Raw genomic sequence first — 27,052 nt, forward strand, 5'->3', positions numbered from 1 at the left:
CACAGCTGACGTTCACGTCTGACGTCACGGCGTCAAATCTGGCCGTGTGCCAGAGAGAACTTACTGTCCTTGCAACACTCTGAATAGAATGGTAACAGTGCCACCACGCGAACCCAATTAACTTTGCTTACTCCTTAAAAATTATAAATCAAATAAGTAGGTTTCTTTGTGTATCATTCATCTTTGATGTGTGGTAAGGAATTTATCCAGTTATTATAAGGTGATGAAAAAAACATATGGTATTTCAACCATCCATATTTATTGATGGGTGGCTATGCTTCATAATATAAATGAATCACTTAATTTTGATAACAATCAATACTCATCTCTATAAGTGGGTGGATATATAATCAGTTTACTTTACAACTTCATTATAAATATGAAACTGTACATAATACCGCGCTCCTCCCTATAGAAGTTTGCTGCAGGTAAAAAGATAGGCCTTACATATAGAAAAACAAAAAGAACGATTCCTGCACTCATTATAAATATGCCCTGATAAGATTTGGTCAGTACCAAGTAATTATAACACCCCATTAGAGTTCATATAATATACTTATGGATGCCATTCATATAGTGGACTATCATTGTCAAAGTATACACATAACATATTCCTTAGAGTAATTATCTTTATTGTTAGAATAGTTTACATGTTGTATAGGGACACATTACATCTGTTCACGTTTATATATACTAGCATTACTAATTTAGCTCCTGAGCTTTTTTGCTTTTTAGTTCTGTGTTCATGTGAGAGTGTGTTGTCATCTTATGCACTCTTTTCTGGTCTTTATCTAAAAACACTCTTTTCCAACTGGTTTGAAGCAGTTGTGGCTTGCGTCCTAGTAGTTCAAGCTTGTAGCTGGAAACTCCTCCTCCTACGCGTTTCACCAATGACAATGGTTCCCTGACGAAGCCATTGTCTTTGGTGAAACGCGTAGGAGGAGTTTCCAGTGGGTTACGTTTTGATTTGGGAGAATATGCACTAATCTTGTGTGCCCCCTGAAACGTAGCAGCCTGACTACAAGCTTGAACTACTAGGATGCAAGCCGCAACCTGTTATCATCCTTGTGCAGTATCATGCTCCAGCGTCATACCGGTTGAGACGCAGGAGATTGGTAGCCTGACATCATTTCCCGTGAGCCCTGAGAGGAGACACCCAGCACCAGCCAGCCACAGGAGCAACCAGCGTGCAAGCAAGGGAGCAAGCCGACTGAGATGCTCCCCAGCCGAGCAGCAGTAGCGACCCGGCATCCATTCGGCAAGCTGAGATCCATCTTCTTTCCTCTTTAAGATCATAGGGTCACTCTGAAGATTTCTTTCAGACTACACCACTACACCTGGCACATCAGCAAGAGTCCTTCACCAAGCAGGCAAAACTTTCGATTTTTATTACCGTACACCCATCCATACATTGTTTCATTTGTACTGTGCGATTTTTATTTGTCCTTTTTTTGCAATACCATATAAATAACTATTCTTTTGCATAACCATTGCGCCTATTTTCCCTTTTTTTTTTTCCTATTTTGATACATTTTCCACACTAAGGATTGGTTATCCCTAGTTATCACAAGGCAGCAGTTGTTTTTTGGCAATTGATAAGGACATTAATATCTATTGAACTGTTCACACAATATCAGGCTCTCACCTCACCCACTGACAAACTCCTATTGGTTCATGTCACACACATTCATGTGTTACAATTTATATTGTTTTTACCTATATTCTAGTTGCATTTTTTGTTATATTCTTTTTTAGCTTTAAGCCACATACAAAAGTATATTCACACCAATCATCTTGTGGAACTAACACTCCTAGGGTCTATTTCATTAGCGCACCAGTTTTTTGTCCCTCTTCTCTCTTGGACACTATTCCACAGGACTTTATTTGCATGTCATTAACACTTGTGGTGTATTTCCCGGGCGGTGGTGTATTTCCCGGGCGCTAACTCTGACCGTGGTTGGTGTAGGATTAGGATATCTTAAATGTCTTATATGGTAGGTGTGTGTTATAACAGCTTTGATGGTGATGTCCTACTGTGACTCAAACTACCCCACTAGGGTCTATCCAAAACCCTTGGTATATGGAATGTGTGAAGGGATGGGGGAGCACAGCGTAAGGAATGGTGGAGTATGGTTGTGTTATCTCCCTATGATGTTCAGTGGCGTCCTGACACCCTTGGAGTGAGTGTCCTCAGAAGGAGGTTTGTGCTCCTAAGAGGTGGGTTAAGACTTAGGTGGGTGAACCGAGTCTATGGATGTAACATGTATGCAAAGTAAATCAATAAAAGGAAAACTTACACGGCCTTGTGTAAGTTGTATCCCATCAAGGTTTCTTTTGCAGTCTTGTCTTCCTTCTGGATGATCCTTCCTGTTTCGTTATGGTCTTCTCTTTCTGTCCCTTCTTCTTGCTGTGATCTTGATGTTTGTCGTTGGACGAATCCTCACATTCGAGTCGAGGCCGTGTAAGTTTTCCTTTTATTGATTTACTTTGCATACATGTTACATCCATAGACTCGGTTCACCCACCTAAGTCTTAACCCACCTCTTAGGAGCACAAACCTCCTTCTGAGGACACTCACTCCAAGGGTGTCAGGACGCCACTGAACATCATAGGGAGATAACACAACCATACTCCACCATTCCTTACGCTGTGCTCCCCCATCCCTTCACACATGTCATTAACACTGTATTGCTTTTGGTTATTAACGCGGTATTAACACTTATTGTTCACATTGCGACATTAGCGCTTTTTGATTGCACTAATTTATCACTCATTTTGGGATATATAGTTGTAACAGCACAGTTCTCAACTTGGTTCCTATGATATGTATGGCGTCATCACATACAGTGTCTAGTAATAAGGGTGAAACAGTAATATTCCCTTCACGGAAAATATGACATTTTGCTATTTGCAACTCTAAATGAGTGGCAGACACCTCTTTTACCTGGATTGACTGGAAGGGATGAAGTGATACGGTCCCGATGAGCGGTTGTGTGAGCCGGCAGCTCAGGTCCACATCCCCAGATAATCGGAGTTTCATGTTCGGTACCAGCTGCCTCCTTACGACTCCGGCTTACTGACTACTCTACCGCTCCTGATCCCTGATAACCAGTTTAAAGCATGTGGTCCAATACCAGAGTATTGGAGCTTGTTTAATATACAGTAATCACACAGTCAACAGTTTCAAAGCCTAAGCTATTAATAAGGCAGGCATATGCTTATAGGGGTCCATGTTAAAATGGACACAAATTAAAAGGTGACACTGTGTGCTCATTTGAATGTCATTTCCGACAATCTCTGGCTACAGTGGAAGCACTGTATGCTAAAAGATAATGCTAAAAAGTAGGGTTGCAGGCATATCTGAGACATGTGAATGTGCTCACAAGTTATATTTTTAAAAGTCTTCACAAAAAACTAAGAATATTATACCCGTCAACTGTCCATTTCCATGCCGCACTGGATCTCATTGCAAATTTTTAAGAGGGTAATTACTGTGGAATTTTATTCGAAAAAGTACCCGGGCGTTATCTCTATATGACATGTATAGGATGTTTAGAGTAGGATGGTGAAGTAAAAAAAAAAGTGGGTGTAATACAGCCTTAGAATATGATGTCCTCCTGTGACTCGGAACCCCAGCAGGATCTATCCAGGACCCTTGATAACAATAAAATACAAGAAAAGATGGGGGAGCACAATTTGAGGAAAAGGACAGTTAATGATGTGTCCTATTAGACTGGTGATCGATGTGATAAGAGACACCTCTATTGAAGCATCAGTCTATGGAGTGGACTCCATCTATGGGAGGCGAACATACAGTGGTGTGTGTATGTAGGTGGAAAGATAAAAGAATAAATAACTTACACGGCCTTGTGTAAGTTCTATCACATCAAGGTTTCTTTGGATTGCTATTCTTCTTTGGGATGTAGGTTCTCCTTCACTCGGAACTTCTTTCCTCGCTGTGCCTTCGGCTTTCTTCGTTGGATGGATTTCTCCCTCCAGGAGGTTTTCCTCTCGTGAAAATGAAAAGGTGATTAGATTAATACAAATATACAGTGGCTGCGGTGTAGGGAAGGGTAATAAAGCAATATACCATTGCAATACAATGGTATACTAAAGCACTCACACGGGCCAATGTGAGTGTTCTCCTATCGCGGTATCTTCATATTGCCCGTTTAAGAGGTTGATACAGGGCTTCAGATGTTGATGTCTGTAGATATCTAGCAAATAATTGCAGATAGTGGTGTGTGTAACCTGGGAGTCACCTGATGTTTGAGGTGAAGGGGAGTAAAAAGCGATATAACAAAATACTCACACGGGCCAGTGTGAGTACACACTGGTAGAGGTTTCTTTTCACTTCTGATTTTTCTTGTGGGGTTACCCTTAAAACTAATGGAGGGGTGAAGGCAGACTATGGGACACTGTGGTCTATGGGATTAAAACTTAATTAAAACAGAAAAGAACAAACTTTAAAAGGTACAAAACAAATAAAACAGATAAAAACAAAGAAACCAATGGCTTCTAAGTGGAAGTAAGAGCTCTTCACTTGGGACATTTCTGCAGCTTACTCAGAGGAGCCAGAGGTAAAGTCGTAGCTCTCTATCCGGACGCGGAGGGAGAGAACCCCTACCACCTTACCACTCCCCCTGCTTTTACTTCCACTTAGAAGCCATTGGTTTCTTTGTTTTATATCTGTTTTATTTTGGTCATGCAGTGAAGTGGCTGCAGGCTTATAACCTTTTGGCCAAAAGGTTCAACTAAATTACCCTTTTTCATGAGCAGAAAAGCACAGAGGCATTGCACTATATGTTGTATGTTGTGCTGGCCTTTCTGTTTTTGTTTGTATATCTTGCCACGCTCAGTAGCGCTGTTTTTTTACACTAATATATATGCTGTACATATGATGTGAGGGTGGGTTTTGGAATTCTGGGCTTGATGGGTTATGCAACTGATGTTGCTTGGAGGTGTGGCTCCTCCCCCGGGGTTTAAAGCTCACCCCGCCCCACTTCCCAATTAGCGTTTTTATCATGATCTTGTGTATCACAGACCCAGTATGGTCTTTCTCCCTCCAGCAGAAAAGAGAGGTACATGAGAATTGTGCCAGGTAGTGTTAGGACCTGCAGATTGGGCATGCCGTGAAGTGGCTGCAGGCTTATAACCTTTTGGCCAAAGGGTTTAACTAAATGACCCTTTTTCATGAGCAGATAAGCACTGACGTATTGCACTATATGTTGTGTCATTTTGTATGATCCACTGGCCTTTCTGTTTTTGTTTAGAGATTAGTTTGTACTTGGAGACAATGGTTTTTATCACCACGTTTGAAAACAGGGATAACTCTGGCAGTTTTTCAGGGCTTAAACATTTGGCCAGAAGACAAAAAAAAAAAAAAGTTGATTATGTAGGCAATTGTTTTAGCAATGACGGGGACACCAGGACAGAGGAACTTAGTTTGCAATAGGTCGAGCCCACGTTGGTCGTTTAGCTTTAGTGCTTGATTGTCCTGTACAATTTCCTTTTCGGACACTGGGATAAATTAAAATTGCTGAGCTCAGTGGGGAGGGGATACTGATATGAGCGCTCAGTCAGGGCTTCTGGATTAAGGTCACATTTGTGTCGTGATAATATGGAAGTATTACACCAAAGTATTAATTGAATGTGTTGTAATTTTGTCTGATACTAGGTTCTTGGGAGCTACAGGGCTGAAAAATATTATTGATCACCTTCCATAATTTTGCAGGATTTGGTGTTTTGCTATAAATTGACAGCAGTATTGTGATTTTGGAAGTCTGGTTTTCCTTGCGCATGTATTCCTCAGGTATCTATTCCACAAGCCATCTCTAAAAGCAGTTAAGCTCAATAAAATGTAACCCAGGGAAGATGGGCTCCACAGACTCCGACTCTGTACAGTGGAGAATGGATATTACAACGTTTTAAGAACTCTGACTGGAAATAGTGAAGAGCAAAATCAGGGACTGGTTTCAAATAAATGGCAATTAGTAAGGACAAGAAGAAATGTTTGTAAAATAACATTTCTAAAATGTTCTAATGAATAGGAGTTTAAGGCTAGATTTTAATAGTTTGATTTTTCTTACACAATATACTATTGTATGTATGATCACTGAAAATATCAGGTAAGATACCAGATATTTGGATCTTATTCGCCAGTCCCAACAGAATCCAATCAGTTTGTGGTTACAGGATTTTAGATTTGATAGAGAAATTACACAATAGAGAAGAATTGTATTTCCCATGTTCGTCCACTCTTAAGGGCGAGGAAGAAAAAAATATATATTGAAATACATCAGTGGACAAATTGCTTATGTGGACCATGCTAAAAAGGAGCGAAAGATCACACTTGAATGATTGGCTACAATATATATTAACCATGTTTTTACACAAATCAAATATAACTATTATTTGGAAGTTGAGACTGGACGAACGCATGCACAATCCTCATATCACTTAGGAGGAAAAAGCAACTGTGGAAGCCAAGGCCATCTGCGGAGAGCCTTAGCCCACCATTCGCATAGAGAAATGCCAGAAAGTGCAGCCATTAACAACTGAACAAGTATGCAAACTATTGAGCACCAGTGCCTCTAATCAGAGTGGAGGACGCAGCAACTCAAGAGATTATATATATATATATAAATGCCTGAAAGTCAGAAGCAGACGCCATCTCTTAACCAGAACAGATTGATGAGGAGCCGGAAACATACTATATTCTGCTACAAGATGAACATTTTGCTCACTAATGTAGTGGTTCTGATGATACATGTAAAGTGGCCCAAAAATGTATCCCCCTTCGCCCCCCCCCCCCCAAAAAAAGGGGGGGGGAAGCCAGGAAAACTGGCCCAGGGCGCAATTAAAAAAAAAAAAAAGAAACTGCTCACCCAGAGGGTGTCAAACATCTGGTTGAGCAAAATGTCCTAAAGAACTTGTAGGCTCATCCTGGTTCATGGCTGTAAGGCTCTAGAAGACACAGGATCTCTGGGGGTGGGTTTTTTTGTTTTTAAACCTCAGATGAATCACATTTAAAGCTGCATCAAAATTAAGATTTGCAGTTATGGGGTGTAAGTCAGTAGAAATATGCCAAAATGTGATTTATCCAGGCACAACTGGCATTCCTCTCTTCAGTGATAAATGTGCCATAGAAGATACTTGCATTTGTATTGGCTTGCCTTGTCCCAACAAAAGATCATGTGGCTTCTACAGTAGTGGGTAACATTTCCAGTGCAATAGGTCAATTGCTCAGTATGTGCCAGGAATAGGGTGGTATGAACTACCTATGTGTACTGAAAATTCAACCGTCCAAAGTGCTCATTAGAATTTAAGTGAGATCAGAGGAGTGAAAGGAGGGGGTACCAAATTGATGATGTTACAAAAAACACAAGTGTGCACACATTTCAGATGGTTCAGTAGCAAGCTGCTGTTGGAGTCTCCCAAGACGACAGGTTTCCGGATGGAGAGACTGTTTTGCTGGAGTTAAAAGTAGCAACTTATTTCCAGCCCATAGGACTCCCTTGACTAATGCACCTGTTCTATCATTAATGGATACAAGCAGGCCTTATTGTATTTGTATGCGTATACAAAGAAAAACACTGAAGGTTTGAGACCTGTGACATTTGTATAATGCCTTGCACCATCTGAAAGGAACTACCCTACTCAGAAGTCAGATACGATGTTGAGGTGTCACCGTATTGAGAGTTCCTTGGTCGTACCGTTCTGTACCACAGTCAGGCTGATCCCCAGCCAGAGGTTCAATTGCACTCTACTTGATATGTTGGGTACCTTAAAAATCTACTCAGAAATCCAACATCTGGCAGTTAGTACACATATACAATTGTACTCAGAACAAAGCCACAGGTTATTTGCCACACTTCCCAATCTTTGGGCTGGAAGCAAGATTGCCAGTGGAGCTTTATTTCAGATGGCATCATCAAGACCTACCTTCACTATGTGAGAGATTTGAAGACTTGCAGTATGCTTATGATCTTGTCACATCAGCAGCCGATACAATAAATTCAGGAAACAAAAAGTATGACCAAACTGTTCCTTACTCTGACAAAGGTTGGAAAACATATCCTGCTTCAGAATCTGTGTCTACCAAAAACAAATTGACTGACCAGAGGAAGTAGAACTTATACTGTATTGGAGGCAAAGCTACCAAACCAGTGTACACAGCCAGGCCAGCAACTGTATCAAGTAAGACCCTCCATTAAAATCACCTACTGCTGATTAGTTAGAACAGCAGATTCTTAATCAGAGGCAACTACCCTAAAACTGAACACCCTTTAATGTATAGGGGTCTTAGCCCATTAGGGAGTACCAATGAGTTCAGAGCAAAGTGATAACCCAGGTAACCAGCCCAGATTCCAAGTCCAGCTCTGAGAATGAAGTATGGATGATTTCAATGTAGAAATGTTTCAATTCCTTCTTCTAGGGAGTTAAATTACACCACCCCTTTAATGGGTCAGTTCCAAGAAGTTTATTTTTTCGGGGGAAGATTACTTTCCAATTCTGTACAGTAGAGATCTGTTTCAACATCAAGTTTGACGGGCCTACTTTTCTTTTTAAACGGTTGGCAGCAAAAAAAAAAAAAATTCCACTGCAAACAACCTTTAAATTAATATAGCAAGATGCTAAACCCCATACACATAGAAAAGGCTCTGGTCTTTTAATGCCCCTAAGGGTAAACAGCTCTGGTGACATTAAAGAGACACAGGGAGGAGTTGCCATGTGGGCACTCTAAAAAGGCCCAAAGCCTGCAAAATATAAAAACCGCTAGGAAAGAAATCTGTATAAAAATCTCCAAATTACGACTGAACACCACGTTAACTGCAGAAGCAGCTCAATTGATGATACGTTAGGTTATTACATACAAGTTCAAGCTGAAATTGGACACCTTGTGATACACACCTACAGTAATTAGCTTACTCTGTCTTGATGGGCCAAATTGAAGGGGTTTTAGAGTTTGGTGATAATGTGGCACAAGGTGCTACTTTTCCCAACTATTAATGTAATTTAATACTTCTAACTAGTACAATAGCACACACAGAACCCTCTAAGAGATAGACAAGTGTCCAAACTTGTTTTGCAGATTTTAATTTTCTAGTGTGGTTTAGAAATGTTTTCAACTTATTTTTGTGTGCAATTTTAGATATGCCATAGCTTTAATTTTTCTGTTGCGCATTTTTGGCTTCTCCAATACCGAGTGATGGAGTTTAAAAATAGTAATTTTTTTTAAAATTCAAAGGAATATTTTAAAAATGCAAAAAAAAAAAACATCATTCACAGCAAATATAAGTTTGGGCTATTAATTTGCCCATCCCTAACAACCATGACACAACATGGATGATTAACTATTTTTTCAGGACACTGAACAAACTAATAATATTCATTAACGTGGAATAGGCTGTAAAATAAATGTTAAAAAAAAAACAAAACAATTATTTTGTATTTAAATGATTTTACTTTGTAACCAGGAGATACTGCACCTTTCAAGCAGAATGCAGAGGTCTTAGTTCACCTGTGAACTTTGGGGAATCATTCAGCAAATCCTTCCTGGGACTGTTCCCTTAAATATGTCGTAAATTAAAACCGGTGTGCATCAGTACTCACAATACAATCCATCTTGATGGGCCAAGTTGAAAGGTGCTGTGTCTCCGTTACAAGGTAGAAAATGGAAGACGATAACTAGATTTAAGTCTTTACATTGTGCATCGGCATGGTCAGTAGCACAGGCATAAGAATGAACGCTAAAGTTTACCCTCCTGAAATTACCCCCTCCCTCTAGGATGTGCTGCAGTATTATTCGACAATCCACTAAGAGCAGAGTTAAAATGCCCACATCTATGCTGGTAGAGGAACCACTACTGTACTCCTCGTACACTGCACCCAATGCATAAAGTTAATGTGCAGAGCATTTTTAAATAGATACCCTGTAATACCTTTTTTTATTTATTTTTTTAGATATTCTCCAATATGCTTTTATAGTGATACTCCAGAAGCGGTTACATAGGTCAGTATTCTATTGAACAATTTTTATAGTTTCTATAGCAATTGTGTGCCAAGTCAATTATTTACATTATTGCAGGACAGAAAATTGATCTGAAACTGTGCATACACTGGAGAAGCTTGTATGTCAGTCTAGTTCGGAAGACTGGTGCCCTCTGCTGGTAGACAGAAGTCACTTTCACGCACTGGAGGATTACATTAAAATATAGCTAAAAATAATTACAAGACATTTATTCCACTGCATATTTTATAGTTTACGGAAAACAAAAAAAAACCTGTAAATTGGTTAATTAATGGTATCTTACAAAATGTGGTCTTAAGCATTTACTTGTCCACCAATAAGACCCTTTAAATAGTGTTAAGTGGAGTAATAAATAGTTAATGCATGACTTCCAGTAACAGATATGGAATACCCGTTACCTCACTTAACTGTGCTGAAAATCCACAAGAACAGGACATACAATAACTCAAGACGTGTCGGAATGCACAATTCCCATCTATAACTTTTATGGACTCTTAGGCCTCGGCCAAGCTTCCCGCTGGCGTGCTGAGGCTCAGGGAAAGCGGGTGCTTTCCCTGCGCGCCGTCAGTGGGCGGGCCAGTGACGTCACGGAGCTGGTTCACCCTCCTTGGGCGAACCGCTCACGTGACCGGCCCTGCGCGCCGCAAGCAGGGAAATTTTAAATTTCCCCAAGACCTACGCTTCCGCGCGCTTGCGGAAGCGTAGGCGAGCCCCTACTAAAGCCGCTCTCATTACAGCAGAAGGGGCTCAGTGCTGAGCGGGAGCGTGCCTCAGCCAGCAAGCAGCAACCATGGACGAGGCCTTAAATGGCTAGCAATTTTAACATTGCCTCATCTCTCCAAGCAAGAAAAACAAAAACAAAAAAAATAATAATATTTGGATTAAACACCTATAGAAAAAAAAAACTTGCTGTCCAAGAACTGCAAATGCCACCATTTTCATCTAGTTCTAAAACAGTTGGTAGGTTGCATATTAAAAATCTTGATATCTTGGTAGACTAAACTGGGATTTTATTTAAAATTTATGTTTAACAACTAAAACCACCTACAGTAATTAGTTTACTTGAAAACAAGAAGGTAACTCAATATATTAACCATTTGTTCAGCATAATAGTACACGAAGATGCTCTAATTGCCAAATAAGTCTATATTCAATTTGTGTACCAGGATAGCAAAGGAACAGGTAAACTCTTTCAGACATGCAACATTCTAGAAGTGCAACAAATATTTTATTAAACATGCTAATTTAATCGCTGAGCTTCCAAAAAAAAAAAAAAAAAAAATCAGCATTGTACAAATTGAAATGTGAATTTTTTTTACAGAACACCAACTAAAATACAATATGCTTAAGTCTAAATGGTGCCAAATGTATGAAATACTGAAACTCGCTTGTATGTCTTCTGTTTATTTCAACAGATCAGTACAGTGGTAAAACCAAGTTAGAGCTTTTCGGCTACCAAGAAAGGTGAAAGCATAACCAATAATTACATCCGGTAGAATGGAGGGTCCTACATGGTTACATTTATAAAAACTCCTTCAGTTTAAATGTAAGTGTGCATGATTTAAGTCCATGTGTTTACTGAGTTAATCCAAGCTTCTTCTTCAAGGACTCTGGCATCTCAGGGGGAGGAGGACGAGGAAGTTTGAAGTAGACCTTCACAGAGTCATAAATGAACCATTGCAGAGCAGTCAAGGTACCGATCATAATAATACGGGCAGTCAACCCCTTCCAGACACCTGTTGAGAACATAAACATTAGCAAATAAACTATTCAAGTTTGAAAGAAACCGCTAATAGGCAAGTCTATACCTTTGGGTCCAAGTCTCTTCAGAACTTCCATAGCAGTGCTTCCCTTTTCTTTGTTTAACACGGACACCACAGAATCAGCAGGATGGGAAACAATGGCACAGAACACACCAGCTACAAGAGAAATTGAGTGTGAAGTTATGCAGATTCCAAGTCTTCATGGAAAAGTAAAAAGTACAGAACTAGTCAAATATCCTTACCAAGCAACTGAAGGGTAAAACTTTTTTTTAACTCCAGATTAAGTTACTCAACATTTGGCCTACTATTAAAGGTGACAATTCTTTACCCTGACCTACTTTGTGTCTGAACATGTATAATTGTCTCCCAATATTGGAGGAGAAAGGAAAACAAAAATCCATCAAACAAAAACATGGCCGGGGAAATTTAAGATAAATAAAAATGGTATTCATTTTCAAAAGTTAAGAACTTATTTAAACAATAAATCAAATCAATTTAAATTAAATGTAAATTATTCCCCATATTTGTTCTGTGAGCAAACATATTGTCAGTGACCCTCGTTAAACTCAAGTACAGATCTGTATTGACAGACTCATGTGGGCATGAATGGCGTTAATTTAAGCTTCGGGGACCTCCACATCATGCGGGTCAGAAAGGCAGCTGCAAGAGACGTCACGGCTTCCTATTGGCCCAGCAGGGGCACTTCTGAAGGTATGCATCTTAGGAAGCAAGGGTCCCAAGAACGGAAAACGCATTTCAGCTCGAGACCCCTACTTCAAAGCCAGTATATAATTTATTTATTTTTAAAGTGTAACGCTCAGGTCAAACAATACTTACCTATGTAACCAGCCACAAAAGTAACAACCAACTGTTCGGATTTTGAGCATTCACTTCGGGGCTTGGGTACAACATGTTTATAGAGGGCTTCAACAGTACGTTCAAAGCAAGCAAATTTCATCATGGTATATGGGATCTGCCTCATCCAAAGAGGAACAACACCTTTGTAGAAACTGCATTGTAAAGTAAAATATAATTTAGCAAAGAGAAAAATATTGTACATAAATTTCATATTAAACAGTACTATATCATTTTCTTTAAAGATATCAGAAATGTCTGCACATCAGCCAAGTCCTGATGGTGGGATACGGTACGCATTGCTGCAGCCGCTGCCATCAGAACGCAAAAGGCCAACATGCAGGTATATTAGTCTCACATGCCAATGACTCAAGCACCTTCAACTGTACAACCAAAAAAGTTGCTGAATGTCACTTGACTGGAAATGCTAGAAGCATCTAGCAGAACTCAGCACAAGTTTGACATCCACAAAGGTGGATCTAAGGGAGCATGTTGAATCAAACACAGACCACCACAACAGAAGCTGGAAAGATCTACACTTAAAGCAGCATTTTATCTTGCCTGTTTTTGTTTTGATTTAATAAACTAAGCAGTTCCTTGTCCGTTTATGGCTAAGCAATTATCTAAGCTGCCGATCGATTGTAGGATCTTCGATCTGTTCAACATCAGTGCATGCAATAGGTCTGCCTATTTCAAAAGAAGTTGTGCAGCTTCCTAAATAGTTGCTACACCAACCCAATGGGTTGTATTAAAAAGGGCATAAGGAGTGAAAGTTTTGTTTTTTTATTGCACCATTATCGAAAACTACACAACTGATACGATTTTGAATGAAAGCAGCCCTTAGTGCTAGAAACAGACATTGCACCTGTAGATTACCACTGAAAACATCAAACGTAGCTTCTACTTACGCATTAATGCCTTCTTCTGCATACATTTTGGGGACAGCTTCCCTTAGAGTATTGGCAAACCCTGGTTGTGTTTGAATGCGCACTTTTGCAGCTTCCATTGGAGCCAGAGCAATATCAGCAAAGAATTCTGCACTGGCAGATGCAGCCAGGTACAAGGATGTACGCCACATGTATGTATTTTCCTGTAATATTGACAGATGGTAGTTATAATACAGTATTACATTGGTTTAATAAAAACCTGTGCATACAAACTTATACTTTGAACTAAAAATCAGCCCGATTATGGACTGTAGGATGTGCAATTCCAATGGTATAATTTTGTAAAGCTAAGCTCAAATCTGCACACGGCTTGTGTTAAACTAAAATAGCTTTGCATCCAATAAGTGAAATAAGACAGGGAGGAAATAAAATGTAGCACACCAGAATTACATGGTAATCCCATTAGTAAGCCCAACCAATGTCAAGCCATAAAATAAATTAACGTAATAGCTGGATCTCCCCTCTTTATACGTTCATTATTTTATCACTAGCACACCTGAACAAGTGATCTGGATTTCAGACAGTCTGTAGCATTTAGTAACTCAGTATAGGCTTTAAATTGTGATCTTTAATGTAAGCTTAAGGTTTCTAAAAGGGAGGCAGTGAAATAAAGTCTAGAGGTGGGATTTGGGAAATTAAGAGTTGGGTTCATTTTGGAAATCCAACTATTTTATTATGGAAGGTACTTGCTAAAAAATGTTTCACTGATGCACAACAGGACTGGATAGCTAAATGGACGTAGGAGATACTTACCTCGCCTAAAAGATTGCTATACAATACTTTGAATACTTCATAGAAACCAAATTTGCAGAGCCCCTGCATTGAATATCCTATGAATGTTGGTGCCCATCCCTTTGCAAGACCACGTACACCATCTTCTTTAAGTGTAAGTGAAAAGCCAGTGAAGATGCTCTTGTATTTGTTGGGATCCACCTAAAAACCACAGATCAGTTTATACTTCAGTATCAAATCAAGTTCTGTTGATCCACACATTTCCTTGGGTGTGTCAAAACAGAAGTAACCACATGCTGAAAAGATTGAGCTTATAGGCGTTTTTGAAGCCACACCAAGTATAATGAACTGTATGCAATTTGAACGAAAAAAAGTCTGCTTTGTATATTGGCAGTAGAAAAATAACTGCACTCGTGGGGATTTTTTTTTTTTAATATATATTATGTCCAGAAAGCACTCAAATGGGATGAAGCTACCCTAAATGTTAAAATAATCCATACAGCAGCTTTTGCTTTTGACACGAACCAAACCTACAAACTTTAATGTTTCCTGTTCTGTGACTGCTGCTAATCTCACCTTTGCAAAAAGCAGAATTTGAGAGACAATTTATGCCCACTGTTCAAGAAATAGACCAAGAAAAAAAACAAAAACAAAAAAAAACACACCCCCACACACACACACAGTCAACAATAATTAAGCAGATTTTTCAAGGCAATATATATTAAAAAAAATAAACACAAACATTTTGGACTTCATTTTAAGTGTCTGCATCCTAGCCAAGTCCTGATGGTGGGATACGGTACGCATTGCTGCAGCCGCTGCCATCAGAACGCAAAAGGCCAACATGCAGGTATATTAGTCTCACATGCCAATGACTCAAGCACCTTCAACTGTACAACCAAAAAAGTTGCTGGATGTCTGGCTGGAAATGCCAACGCCTCCAAATGAAAAGCAGTTGGCATAACTCAGCAAGTCTGACATCCACAAAGGTGGATCTAAGGGAGCATGTTTATTTAAAAGTTTACATTAATAAAAAAAAAAATTCTATGCATAAGCCAATGTTGCGCTGGCCTGTTTTTGTTTGTATATCTTGCCACGCTCAGTAGCACTGCTTTTTGACACTGATATATATGCTGTAGAGATGCTTTGAGGGTGGGCTGGAGCTTGCTGGGTTATGCAACCGTTGTTGCTTGGAGGTGTGGCCCCTGCTCCCCCTAGTTTAAAGCTCGCCCTGCCCCACTTTCCAATTAGCAGTTTTTATCATGATCCTGTGAATCACAGATCCAGTATGGTCTTTCTCCCTACAGCAGAAAAGAGAGCTACATGAGCATTGTGCCAGGTAGTGTTAGGACCTGCAGATTGGTCATGCCATGAAGTGGCTGCAGGCTTATAACCATTTTTGGCCAAAGGCTTTAACTAAATGACCTGTACTCATGAGCAGATAAGCACTGAAGTATTGTACTATATGTTGTGTAATTTTGTATGTTTCGCTGGCCTCTGTTTTTGCTTATACATAAGCCAATGCGTTTCATCAACTCCACTCCCTGCAGTGTTTATGACGGTATAAAGGAATTTCACAGCCCAGCTGAACTCATTCAGAAACTCTTCAGGCTGCATCTGCGTTGCCCTAAAATGCAGACACCCAAAGGATGTCCACCATTTGCTGCTGTTTGGTAAGGTTACAACTTCTCCATTGCTTCCAATAACCACCAACCCTCATCCAGTTTCCAAAATATAATTACCCCGCATCTAAATTGTATGCTCCTTGAGGCAGGGCCTCTAACATTGAATGTCTATCCTACCTGTTAACACAAATGTAATCCTGTCTGTAAATGTTACTAATGCCAAGAATCAAACTGTCCCTTAAACTGAATGTGTATTACCTTTGTTCATTTTATGCAAACATTATAACGCTAGCTTCTCCGGTGTCTCATGTAACACAATAATTGTATCTAATTGCAGCTATCAAACTGACTCAAGTATAGCAGCGCCCCCTTAAGTGGAGTCTTATATTTACTTAAAACAAAATAAGGCACTAGGTTACAGATAAAAAGTAGTTTAGTAAGATCCTAGCACAGATACAGGGGCACTCCCAATGCCAAGTGAGTACAAAAAACATTAATAGAATAACCATTGCTGCAAAGTAGCCCATCTAGTTGCCCTGTGTTCCAAATAGAGAGCGATAGTAATACATTTAAAAAAAAAAAAAAAAAAAAAAAAAAAAAAAGGGAAGGATGGAGGCATGAGTAGTGTAGCATAAATTGCTAGTACAGTACTATACAGAAAACCTAGCAATATTTGCAGCACTACTTGTGTGCCACTATCCTTTTTCGGTAGATATTCAGATGTAGCAAGATTTACGGTGTCTTGCCGGAGCCGAAACCAATCGCAGCGGAGAGTCCGATCCAGAAGCATAGAATCATCACAGAGTCGCAGGCAGACAGTCTCCAGCACCGCTGCCATTTGCTTTGTGAGGTGCTGGGGACATCAAGTTGTGCTACAGTCTGTATGTAGTTTGCAGTGGGGCAGGCTTTTGAAAGCTGCAATCCCTTCTTGGCCCAAAAATGAACCAATGCCAATGAGGTGTTACGGGGTTAATTTTCTCTCTTTTTTTTTTTTTTTTTAAAACACTTTACCTAAAATTTGCCTCCTTGAAATATTTAATAACTACACCTTTAAACACCAGTCTAAAAAGGAAGGAGGGGTGTGTGCGGAGAGCAGGACAGCGCAAGGGGAAAAGATTGCTAAACACTGGTCTAAAGGGTGGTTCAGCACAAATTTCTTCAAATATCAGCAGAATTGAGAGAAACAAGTTACCATGCACTCATTTGAATGACCTCTTTAGTATTTTAAAAATTCCTTGGCTGGGATAGTGTAAACTGAATAACCCAAATCCAAAACAAGCACAATATTTTATTGCTGGCTGACATTTGCTATTTTAATAAACTTCACAAGCATTGTGATTTTTTTTTGATCTGTAAAAACCATACAAAGTGTATTAAAGTAGACGTCTTACAAATAGTAGGCACGTGCTCTTGCCTTTTTATTATGCAATTGTTTTTACAGTTGTAGAGGGTGTTGTGTCTTCTCCAGGTTCGATACAAACGTAATCACTCAAAGATACATTTGACACAGCAATTAGTTAATTAAATCAAGCCCCATTAAAAACAAAACCAATCATTACCATTCAAAACTCCGGATTTACTCACGCCGAGGTTATATACCAACCTGAATACGACACTTCACCAAATCCATAGGTACGAGTGCAGTGTGAGTTAGACCACAACTGAGGATGCCACCAAAGCCACACAGTGCATAAAACTTATTTGAGCCATATTCACAGCTGTATCCGTCTGTCAATATAAAAATTAGCACACCATGCTTTTGAGATAGACATGCTAAACTTACACAATGCTAAAACAGATCAAATTAGTCAACACCAGTTAGTTTACACAACAAACTTTATTCTAAACACATGCAAACAAACCTGAATTCTGCATTTAATCAGATCTAAGGGGACCACTGCAGTATGTGTTGTACCACAGCTTATGATTCCACCAAAGCCACAAAGAGCAAAGAATTTTCCAGATCCATAAGCACAGCTATATTCCTCTGTTCAATTAAAAATCGACATATTAGACTTTTAGAAATGCGACTACATTTAGCAAGTCTAAAATATCACTTCATAACATGGTGGTATTGCTTACACCCAAGCTGAATTTCACGTTTGTTCTAAGAAACATTTTTTACCAAGCTTTCTTGTTCCTTAATACATTGCACCATATAGTACAAAATATCTGCATACGACTACCGATTGGTCCCAACTTAATATGCTGTGAACCAACTTAAAATTTGAATGGGAAAATGTCAGCTGTATTCATTTGAGTGAAGCTTAAATGTACCCAAGGGAAGTCTGCATAGCATACTGAATATGGACCATTATCCTTAGGTTGCGCTTATAGTGCCGGCAACGGCGACAGTCACGTCAAAACAAATGCATTGTCATCGGCGCTTATAGTGCACGCGACGTCGACAAAGCGGCAGTGCTACCAAAAATCTGGTAAGTCGCTGATATTTGATTTTTTTTCGGCGACGGTCTACCCTTGCGGCCAAACAGGAGCTTCTCCGTGCCTCTGCCCTCCCCCCGTCTGATGTCACTAGCCTTGCAGGCAGCGACGTCGCCTAAAATTGAGATTCAGCTATCGCAATGGCGACAGGCGACGTCATCGGTCGCATCGCCTGCACTATAAGCGCGGCCTTAGATAAACTAGGACTTCAGGAAGTTTGTCAATATGAAACACTGCTGTTGGGCAACTCAAAATATTTAAGTTCATGATGTACAACTGCTATATAGAAACTTTGTCTCAATTAAACTGAATGATATGAAACAATGTTTGCAAGAAACTATAATATAAATATATTTCTGTTTTACACTATTATTTCACACTAAATATACATTTTAACACTTTAGATTGTACCAGTTTACTGTGATGCACATTTTGAGTGCATGTTCTACAGATCAACCAAGTCAGTAAATTATCAGATGTTACTTAAATGTTTTTAAAGTTATAAAGTGGCGCATGATACTATTCATACATGTTTATGCAAAGTTATAAGAGGTATACACTAAACTATTTCCAATACAACTTGCCCTACACCACCACAATGTATAAGCACTTTCTAGTAACAAGGTCATAGGGAGACCAGGGACCTTGCTTTGTCCTTCACATCCAAAGTTACAAGTAAAAACAAACAAACTTTTAATGGTTGCTATTGCAATTTCTCTAGACCACGCCCTAAAAATAATGTTCTTGCCCTGAACCTTTCGCAGTATTTGGCCTGGTAGAAACACCTTAGACTTCAAATTATACCAGCTCCGGGTGGGCGTATGCGCGACCTGGTGACGTCATATTTGTGATGCAGCCGTGTAACATGTGCACTGCAGGCAGGAGGCGTGGCTGAACCACTCACGTGACACGGCCATGGCCTGAAGAAAACAAAATCCCACCCAGGTCTGTTCTGCCACCCTGCAGTTAGTGTCTGCGCACGTGTCGTGCTTGGCAAATAATCTTTAAATGTATTGTAGCAATTTGATTTTGAGCCACACGGCAGCGCACAACGATGCCCTGCCAGCAGCTTTGGGTATAATCACAGCCTTGAGTTTATAGTACAAGGAACTATATATTTAAAATAAATAAATGTGTGGGCCAAGTACGCACATAAGTGAAACTTGTGTGTTTTGACACTCAAGTGTGTGTATGTGTAGATAGGTCAATATATGTGGTCTCTCCCCCTGCACCTCACACCAGCCTCTCCGCCCCTCCCTCCCCCACACACCAGCACCTTCTGTACCCTGCCTTCAAGCCTCCAAACTTTCAGCGCGTGGCCTACATAGGAGGCCATCCACTACAGCAGCAGAGGCCTGGGGGGGGGGGGAGGGGGGGGAGATAGCTGAGGCCTGGGGGGGGGGGAGAGAAAGCTGAGGCCTGGGGGGGGGGGGGGAGAGAAAGCTGAGGCCTGGGGGGGGGGGGGAGAGAAAGCTGAGGCCTGGTACCCATGTGCAGAGCTGCCTGCTCTGGGGCAGCTGGAGCCCGGCCAGAGGTCAGGTAACTGCCAGCACCAGCCGGTACTGTGCTCCGGATGTGTTTGTGTAATGCTGCTGCACATGCGCAGAATACAATTCTGCACATGGGCAGCCACTTCCGTTATTTTTTTCTTGACATTTGTAAGGTTCTCATGGTTTTGTAATGTTACTGCCATGAAAAAGTTTCACTTCAAAACATGTTGAGATGTAATATAAAAACATGCAAAATGCATGACTTCAAGAGGACAGTGATGCCCTTCAGTCACAGAACATTTTTTGCGTGTCATTTATCAAGGGTGGGGGGTAAATTAGAAAGTTATATGTAAAATGTAGGAAGAACTTCTATTGTACAGTTTGACTTTGCAGCAAATGACCTTGTCTATCAATGTCACTGGAAACAGTGTTATGTATACTAGACAACACTAAGGACATTGTCCATTAACCCTTTGAGGGTCATGTGCCTCCAAAGAGTCATTTTAGTTTCACCACCCTGAACATACCCTCCTGTGCAGAAGCAGCAGCAAGGCGACGGGTAGGTTGAGACTGGTAGGTGTCGCTCTTCCTTGCAGTCTGGTCATCCGGCCCCAGATGGAAATGTGGAGCACTGAATGGGTTCCCCCGGGCTAACTGAACAACAGACGAATACATTTCAGCAGCTAAGAATTAGGGGAAGAGAGAATTTTGTTAAAAATAAATAAATAAACTGCATGCATGGTCTAGTCATGATTATAATGTTTATTGGGAAAAATTCACCCCCCCCTCTCCCTCTCCCAACAACAGGCCCAAAGGCACAACTTTAGCAGAATAAATAAAATTATAAACTACAATCTGAAACCCTTAGAGAATAAAACAAGCATGTTCTTCTGCCAAGTAGCCCATGACCCATCCAGGAATGCATAATGTACATTTAATAATGACCATTCAAATCCAACAAGTTTTTTTTGCAAGTTTACACCATGGAATTAACATTTTTGCGGCCAGAGGGGATAATCCAGCATGGGAAAAGGCATTTAAACAATGTCATTTTAATATGAAAAACTTGCAATTTTTCCCCTTAGGATCAGCGAGCCACGAATTGCTTTAAAAACGAAATGTAAAGAATGAATAGACTTGTATTGGCTTCAGAAAAATATGCAGCACGCAGCCATTAATCATGAAAAACACTTGACACTGAGCAGATTAGAGGGGTTTCCACAATGAGATTGCACAATCACCATGTGAAAGAGCTGTACTCACTCTGCCTCACGGAATCATTGTTTCCTTGTATAGCGCAATCTAATGTTATGTCCGAGGTATAAGGAGATAAAGGGAATTTACCCAAGGTCACAAGCAACGGATACCAGGATTTCAACCAGGCTCCCCTGCCTCAGTCACTGCTTTACTCGCTGAGCCACTCCTTCAACGCACATGAGCCGAGGAGCCATTTATACACTCTCTCCCCCATCCCCCATATTCTACAACAACCCCGCGCACTGACCCCTCTCTCTGCTGCCACGCGGTACAAAGCGCGGCTGCCGGGCCGCAATGCGTAGTAGTGCTGATATATATATAGATATCTATATGTTGTACCCAGCCTCCGATATCGCGTGATTCCAGCGCAACACCACGAAGCGAGCCTATAAACATACCCCCGCCACACGCCGAGCCCGCTGGCCTCGCAAACAAGTGTCATAAACATGTGTAGGAAAGCTTACGCTGCTTACCCGACCTCTCTGCACTGCGGCCCTGCACTCACCGTTAAGATGGCGGACGCTTGCCTCTTGCCGGCTGACAGAGAGCGAACGTCCTCCAGGGTTAATGAATTTGTCCTTCCGTGACGTCACTGCAACGCCCTCACAGCCAAGGCGTTGAGGCGATTGGCCGGTGCATGGAGCGTCGCGAACGAGTCAGCTCTCCTATTGGCGGAGGGTTCAAAGAGGGCAGGGGTAGGTCACGTGACAGGAAAGTGCGTGCCATGTTACGTAAAGAACGTTTTCCTCAGTTGAGATGTGTCCTCCTTGTGCCTTTGGACATGTTTACCGTATATACAGAAATAGCCGCCCGCGCCCGGTTTCGCTGTGAGAGGTTAACCTCCATGTGACCTTTATTTATCTTTCTAATCCTCTGCACTGTATCCCAGTACTAGAATGGTATATAGTCCAATATACTGATTACATAATGTCCATGCAAAACAAAGAGTGGGGGGCATACTCTAAATTTATATTGTCACTGTATATTTTATTTCCGGTCAAATGTTTATCGTTGCTGCATAAGGGAAGCAAGGCCAGAGTACAGACCTAAAACAATCTTAACATAAATAAAAGGTGCTCAGAATCTTAGTACAAAAAAAAAAAAATTTGCAATAATTAAGACCTTTACTTGTATATCATAATATATATACATTCGTTTTAGTGACCTGCTGTCCAGCCATTAGCTGAATCAATACTTTACAAATATTTCATTAATTTGCCCTCACAAAGCTAAATGCTGCATACATTTTCTTTATTTTAGGATATTTGATAACATGAGTACAGCATGGGTCCCCCTGCTCCCCCTTTTCCCCTCCCTTTGTCTTCTTTCCTCTCGGCACGGTTGCGGCTTACAGCGGATGCAGGGACAGGTCTGGGTTGCGCTGCAGGGGGGGGGAGCAGCAATTGGCTCACTGGAGGCTCTGTCGGTTCCTTCTGCAGGGCACCGCCATTTTCTGTATGCATCGCGCATGCGCAGTGCAGGCGTGAGAGCGGCGCCCAATAGGAGGACAGACTCGCAGGGTACTACAGCCCCCAGGGAGGTATACCATGCGTCGCGCAACAGCCAATAGGGCTGCAGCTTCCCATGCAGGGGGAATATAGATACATTTGACGCGTCTGCACCACGCCAGTCTGAGCTGGGACAAGGAAGGGGTAGGTGCAGTGTGTCTGTGGCATCTGCATTAGGCCAGAGACCCCCCGTTAGGCCCCAACTCCCCCTCAGCTTGTGGTTGCTGCTGGGACAGGCCCATAGATAGGGACACTGCCCCTGTAGCATTAGAGTGAGGGACACAGCCAGGATGCGGCTGCATCCTGGCCTACGTGATCTGGGACCAGATCATCCAGCTGTTGCTGCAGAGACTATTGAAGGTGGTACACTCCACATGGGACCCACCCAGCGTAGAGGCGGAGGCTTAGCGGGTTACGTCAACGGATCCGTGGATCCCATCTTGCGACATCAGCGTTCCCAGGTGTGGAACCACCCGGCAGGTACCTCATTTCAACAAGTGCACCAACTAACACCTTCAGCCTAGTGGGGCAGCGCTGTCTCACACACTTGGGTGGTTGGCTTCTTGAAGACACCAGGGTGGTTGGATGCCCAAGGGTACTCTGGGGACTATATACCAAGAGTGGGACCCTATGGGTGTGGTGGTACGGTCGTGTATGACCGTGTTAGGTGTATATATATGTTCCATGTTATCTTCTATGCAGTAAACTGTTATACTGTTACTGGCATGGGTTCCTGTAACAGGGTTATTCCACACCGTAGGATCCTGTACAGGTGGAGGCGCTCACCAGAAACATTTCAAACACACTCCAGGCTCCCAGCAGCGGAGGCTCAAGCCTTCTGTGAGCCAGAGGTAAAGCACTGCACATACACCATAGCCACATATTTCCCAGGGGGCGGGGGAAAGTGCGCTACATGAGAAACCATAGTGGTAATACTACAGTGTTTTTTTGGGGGGTGCACAAGTCACCAGCCTTACCCCTTGCATAAAGCTTTCATTTATCCCCACACAACCTGAATTCTAAAATAAAAATGTCTAGGAGAGTAGACGTATAGCTGGCAATGGCAGAGAACTTAAGGGGGAAATTATTACCCATGATGCAATACAGGACATCATTAAAATTACCAACTCAAAAAGAAAAAAAAAAATGTTGTCTCTTCCCCCGATCCTTATTTTCATTTTGAGTTGGTAATTTTAATGATGTCCTGTATTGCATCATGGGTAATATTTCCCCTTTTTATCAGTGTCTTTTCTATGAGTAGTTTGCCTCCCCATAGTATCAATTGAATAGTACTGGTTTCCCCTATTTTTATGCATACCACTTTTTCATTTAGCTGTGTTTGTCTGACTATGTATGTCAGTTTCACGTGGGTGGACCTGCATTTCCTTTTGTCTTTGGGATGGGCTGTTGCAGTTTAATCACTATGTTTTTATTAATTACGTCTTTCTCTCAACAGTGTTGAGTAGTTATTGGATAGGGAGCGCCGAACATCGCTCTTATTGGGTAGCTGTCACTGGGTGAAGCCACTCCCCCCCTGTTGCCGTTCCGTCCTTCACAGGGATTCAACATTATACTCGATTTTGCTCACAAGCAGAGGAGGAGCCTTTGGGGCGTCACGATTGGAGGACAGTCTCCATGGTGTTGCCCCGCCCTACAGACGCTCAGATGAGGCCTCTGGAGCATCGAGGAGACGTCCAATGTATCCCTGGACCTGGCGCACTTGCGTCATGATGACAACATGTGACATCATGACGTTTCCAGGAAGCAATGCCCAATTTCCTTAGCGGGCTTTTTCTACAGCAGTCGCGACGAAATGGAGAAGCTGGAGGGAGGGAGGTGGCTGTTTTATGGGTGTGTGGGGGTTTGGACACTATTTAAGGGTTCTCATGTCATTGTATTTGCATCCCTGATGAAGGTGCTTGGCACCGAAACGTTGGATGTTGTATGACTGTCCTCAGTCAGTCATTAAAATTACTTTTTTTGTACTTATTTGATTGCATCTCTCATTGGTGTGCACGGCTCCCTCTATGCTTTAAACATTGTTACCTTGACTAAGTCTTTTTGCCTATAGCACCCATACTTTTCTTTGTGTCTTATCTTTTTTCCCCATTCATTTGGGGCATCCCAAGTTTCATAGGTCCTGATTCTCTTGTATTCAGCTATACTTTGTTTCTATAGCAACCATTTACAAACTCACATCCCCTTCCTCGTCTGAAACAGGCTCTGACATGCCCCTTTTTGAGCCGTGCCCTCTTTCTAGCAATGCACCCATTGTATCTAGTGACTGCCTGGTCATATGATCTTCCCCAAAGAAGTTTACATCTTTGGTCTTCTTCTGCTGCACTGACAGCCATTTAGTGAATCCCCAAGCTGAATTTTTGCCTATTGATCACAGGATAACGTATCGATTGGCAACTTAGCAAATTACTTATCACTATGTGGATTGTATTGATGCACATATTAAATGGAAAAAATTTAATGGAAAAAAACAACGTCACCTTGGACTGCTGCTTTAAACCTTAACGTTTTTCAACACCTCTGGAATGCGGACTGTTCCTATTTGATCTGAATTCCATGATCTGTCTCAGCACACAAGACAGTTTGCAGAGTTTATACTGGGAGTGCTCTTTTGAAATCACCATATCTGGAAGGAAGCCACTGTTGCATTGGTCTAATTAAAATACATATGTAGATATCAAGCTTGATTTGTTTAATGGAATGTTTGAGAGACAAATGGATAACTGTCCTTTCTATCCTCATAATCATTAAGTGTTTAGCATTGTTTTATTCGCCTGATTGCACATGTTACAAAGATACATCTGAAATTTTTGTGAATCGCTGATAGATCTGCGATATTCTTAATTTTTGTAAATCTACAGAATCATGGAATATCTTCCTGGCCAAACCCTCTGGTAATTCCAGATGTCCAAGGAATCTCGATAAAGTTATTTTAAAAGGTTTGCTGTTTATTTCAACTGTCAGAGATTTATGACTTCAGGCTCAAAACACCCCACTTTCTAAAACAGGAATTTGCAGATAACCTCACTCCTAGACAAAAACAGAAACTCGGGCAGACCTGCTATAAAACCATACATGCATTTTTAAGTTGTAACAAGTTAACTGTTTGTGTCCCAGATTCTTAAAATACTGAATATTTTCATGGCATTATCATGACACCTCCCTCCTTAAAATGAGACAGAGATTGGTTATAAGCCAGTTTCTGCGACCACAGGTGTACCACATTTTTTGTGGCATGATAAGCTGTCCATAGCATCCCAGTCAGGGGTCTATGTCACTACTGGCTATTTGTAGCTCCCTTTATGGCAGTCTCTTGAGCCCTCTCTTCCTTCCGTCTATCTCTCCTTTGCTACTGCTCTTTTTATTGCTGCCTTTCCCCCTGATTGCCTCTTAGGCTTGTTCAACAGTAGGTGCGTGCGCCAGTGCGAACGCGCGTGCAAGTGACGCACACTTTTTGTGTGTACGGTCCGTGCTGCTGGGAGCAACAGGTTTGCAGGGGTGTGTGTGTTTGTGTGTAGATTGTGTGAGTTATTAATATATTATATATTTTTAAAATGAAATAAAAAAAAAATACACGTTGTGTAAGAATAAATTATTTATTAACATTGTGCACACACACGCACGCACGCACGCACACATACATACATTACAGCGGCGGTAGCGGCGCAAAAACATACTTTTCTAAATCTTCCCCCGTCGGCCGGCTTCACGCTCACTGCCGTGCGCGCACGCAGCCCTAGTATAGGATGGCTGGGTATCGACAGCCAACTATAAGTGCCGCTTGCGCACAGTAGAGCGCACGCGCCCACTATATTACGGGCCTTAGACTTGCTTGCTCTCTCTCTCCCTCCTGTCTCTCTATCCAAGGTAAGTGTAGAACCTGAGTCCCTCTGTCCTTGGATTAGTTTCTGACCCACCGTGACTGGCTGCAAGTGGGCACCTATGTTTTCCTTCATCCCAGAAACCACATAGGCACCTCTTAAGGGGTTATCCCTACCAGACTGTTGCAGGCTTCTTCTTTTCTGTCCAGGCAATGGTAAAATGCCTCCGCTGTTTGCAGTCAAAACACTGATGGATATCCCCCTGTCTTTGGTGCTACCCCCCCTAAATGAAGCCTCAGTGGGCATAACAGGAGGAGGTAATGGGGTGTCTCTGGCTTTACCCCCCTTCCATCCTGAGACCCCCTTGTTAACCGCTGGGGTCATGTTAGCCATGTAAGAATTTGCAAGTTTGCCAGCCTCCCTGGATGACGCAGGACCTCTGTCTTTTACTCACTCTCTCACGTCAGGTGGGCACAGGGTTAAACATTGCTCTTGGACTATGAGTTCCAGTAACCATGCAGCTTTCAATTTCCAGCACCCCAACCTACTGCTTGCACAGAG

At 41.5% G+C, this 27,052-nt stretch overlaps 1 protein-coding gene and 2 non-coding genes across 7 annotated transcripts; all 3 read right to left on the reverse strand.

Moving 5' to 3' along the window:
- Positions 1-11,421: 11,421 nt before the first annotated feature.
- SLC25A3 (solute carrier family 25 member 3) lies at positions 11,422-21,799 on the reverse strand. 5 transcript variants are annotated; one of them, XM_075600528.1, is made up of 8 exons: positions 21,650-21,799; positions 20,415-20,570; positions 17,559-17,683; positions 14,352-14,531; positions 13,560-13,741; positions 12,634-12,806; positions 11,842-11,952; positions 11,422-11,769 (listed from the first exon to the last, which is right to left on the reverse strand). In XM_075600528.1, the coding sequence occupies exons 2-8, from the start codon at positions 20,560-20,562 to the stop codon at positions 11,609-11,611; spliced, it is 1,080 nt and encodes a 359-aa protein (XP_075456643.1). In that variant the 5' UTR covers positions 20,563-20,570; positions 21,650-21,799; the 3' UTR covers positions 11,422-11,608. The 5 variants fall into 5 exon arrangements, with proteins under 5 accessions (XP_075456643.1, XP_075456644.1, XP_075456645.1 ...); XM_075600529.1 differs by lacking the exon at positions 17,559-17,683 and adding an exon at positions 17,818-17,942; XM_075600530.1 differs by having other exon boundaries at positions 21,618-21,712.
- LOC142496361 (small nucleolar RNA SNORA53) lies at positions 12,905-13,145 on the reverse strand. The gene has a single exon (XR_012801960.1). It is a non-coding gene; the product is annotated as a small nucleolar RNA SNORA53 (small nucleolar RNA).
- On the reverse strand, positions 15,091-15,340 carry LOC142496362 (small nucleolar RNA SNORA53). Its single transcript, XR_012801961.1, has one exon. It is a non-coding gene; the product is annotated as a small nucleolar RNA SNORA53 (small nucleolar RNA).
- Positions 21,800-27,052: the final 5,253 nt, after the last annotated feature.

Source organism: Ascaphus truei, chromosome 5 (assembly GCF_040206685.1).
Source record: "Ascaphus truei isolate aAscTru1 chromosome 5, aAscTru1.hap1, whole genome shotgun sequence".
In the NCBI taxonomy this organism is placed as follows: Eukaryota; Metazoa; Chordata; class Amphibia; order Anura; family Ascaphidae; genus Ascaphus; species Ascaphus truei.

Excerpts from the sequence above, each read along its gene's own strand:
- SLC25A3 (XM_075600528.1), bottom strand. The coding sequence starts at position 20,562 with ATGTATTCGTCTGTTGTTCAGTTAGCCCGGGGGAACCCATTCAGTGCT. Across the intron at positions 17,684-20,414 it reads TGCTGCTTCTGCACAGGAGG|ACGGATACAGCTGTGAATAT; the intron begins GTATGTTCAGGG and ends TTATATTGACAG. Across the intron at positions 11,770-11,841 it reads GAAGAGACTTGGACCCAAAG|GTGTCTGGAAGGGGTTGACT; the intron begins GTATAGACTTGC and ends TGTTCTCAACAG.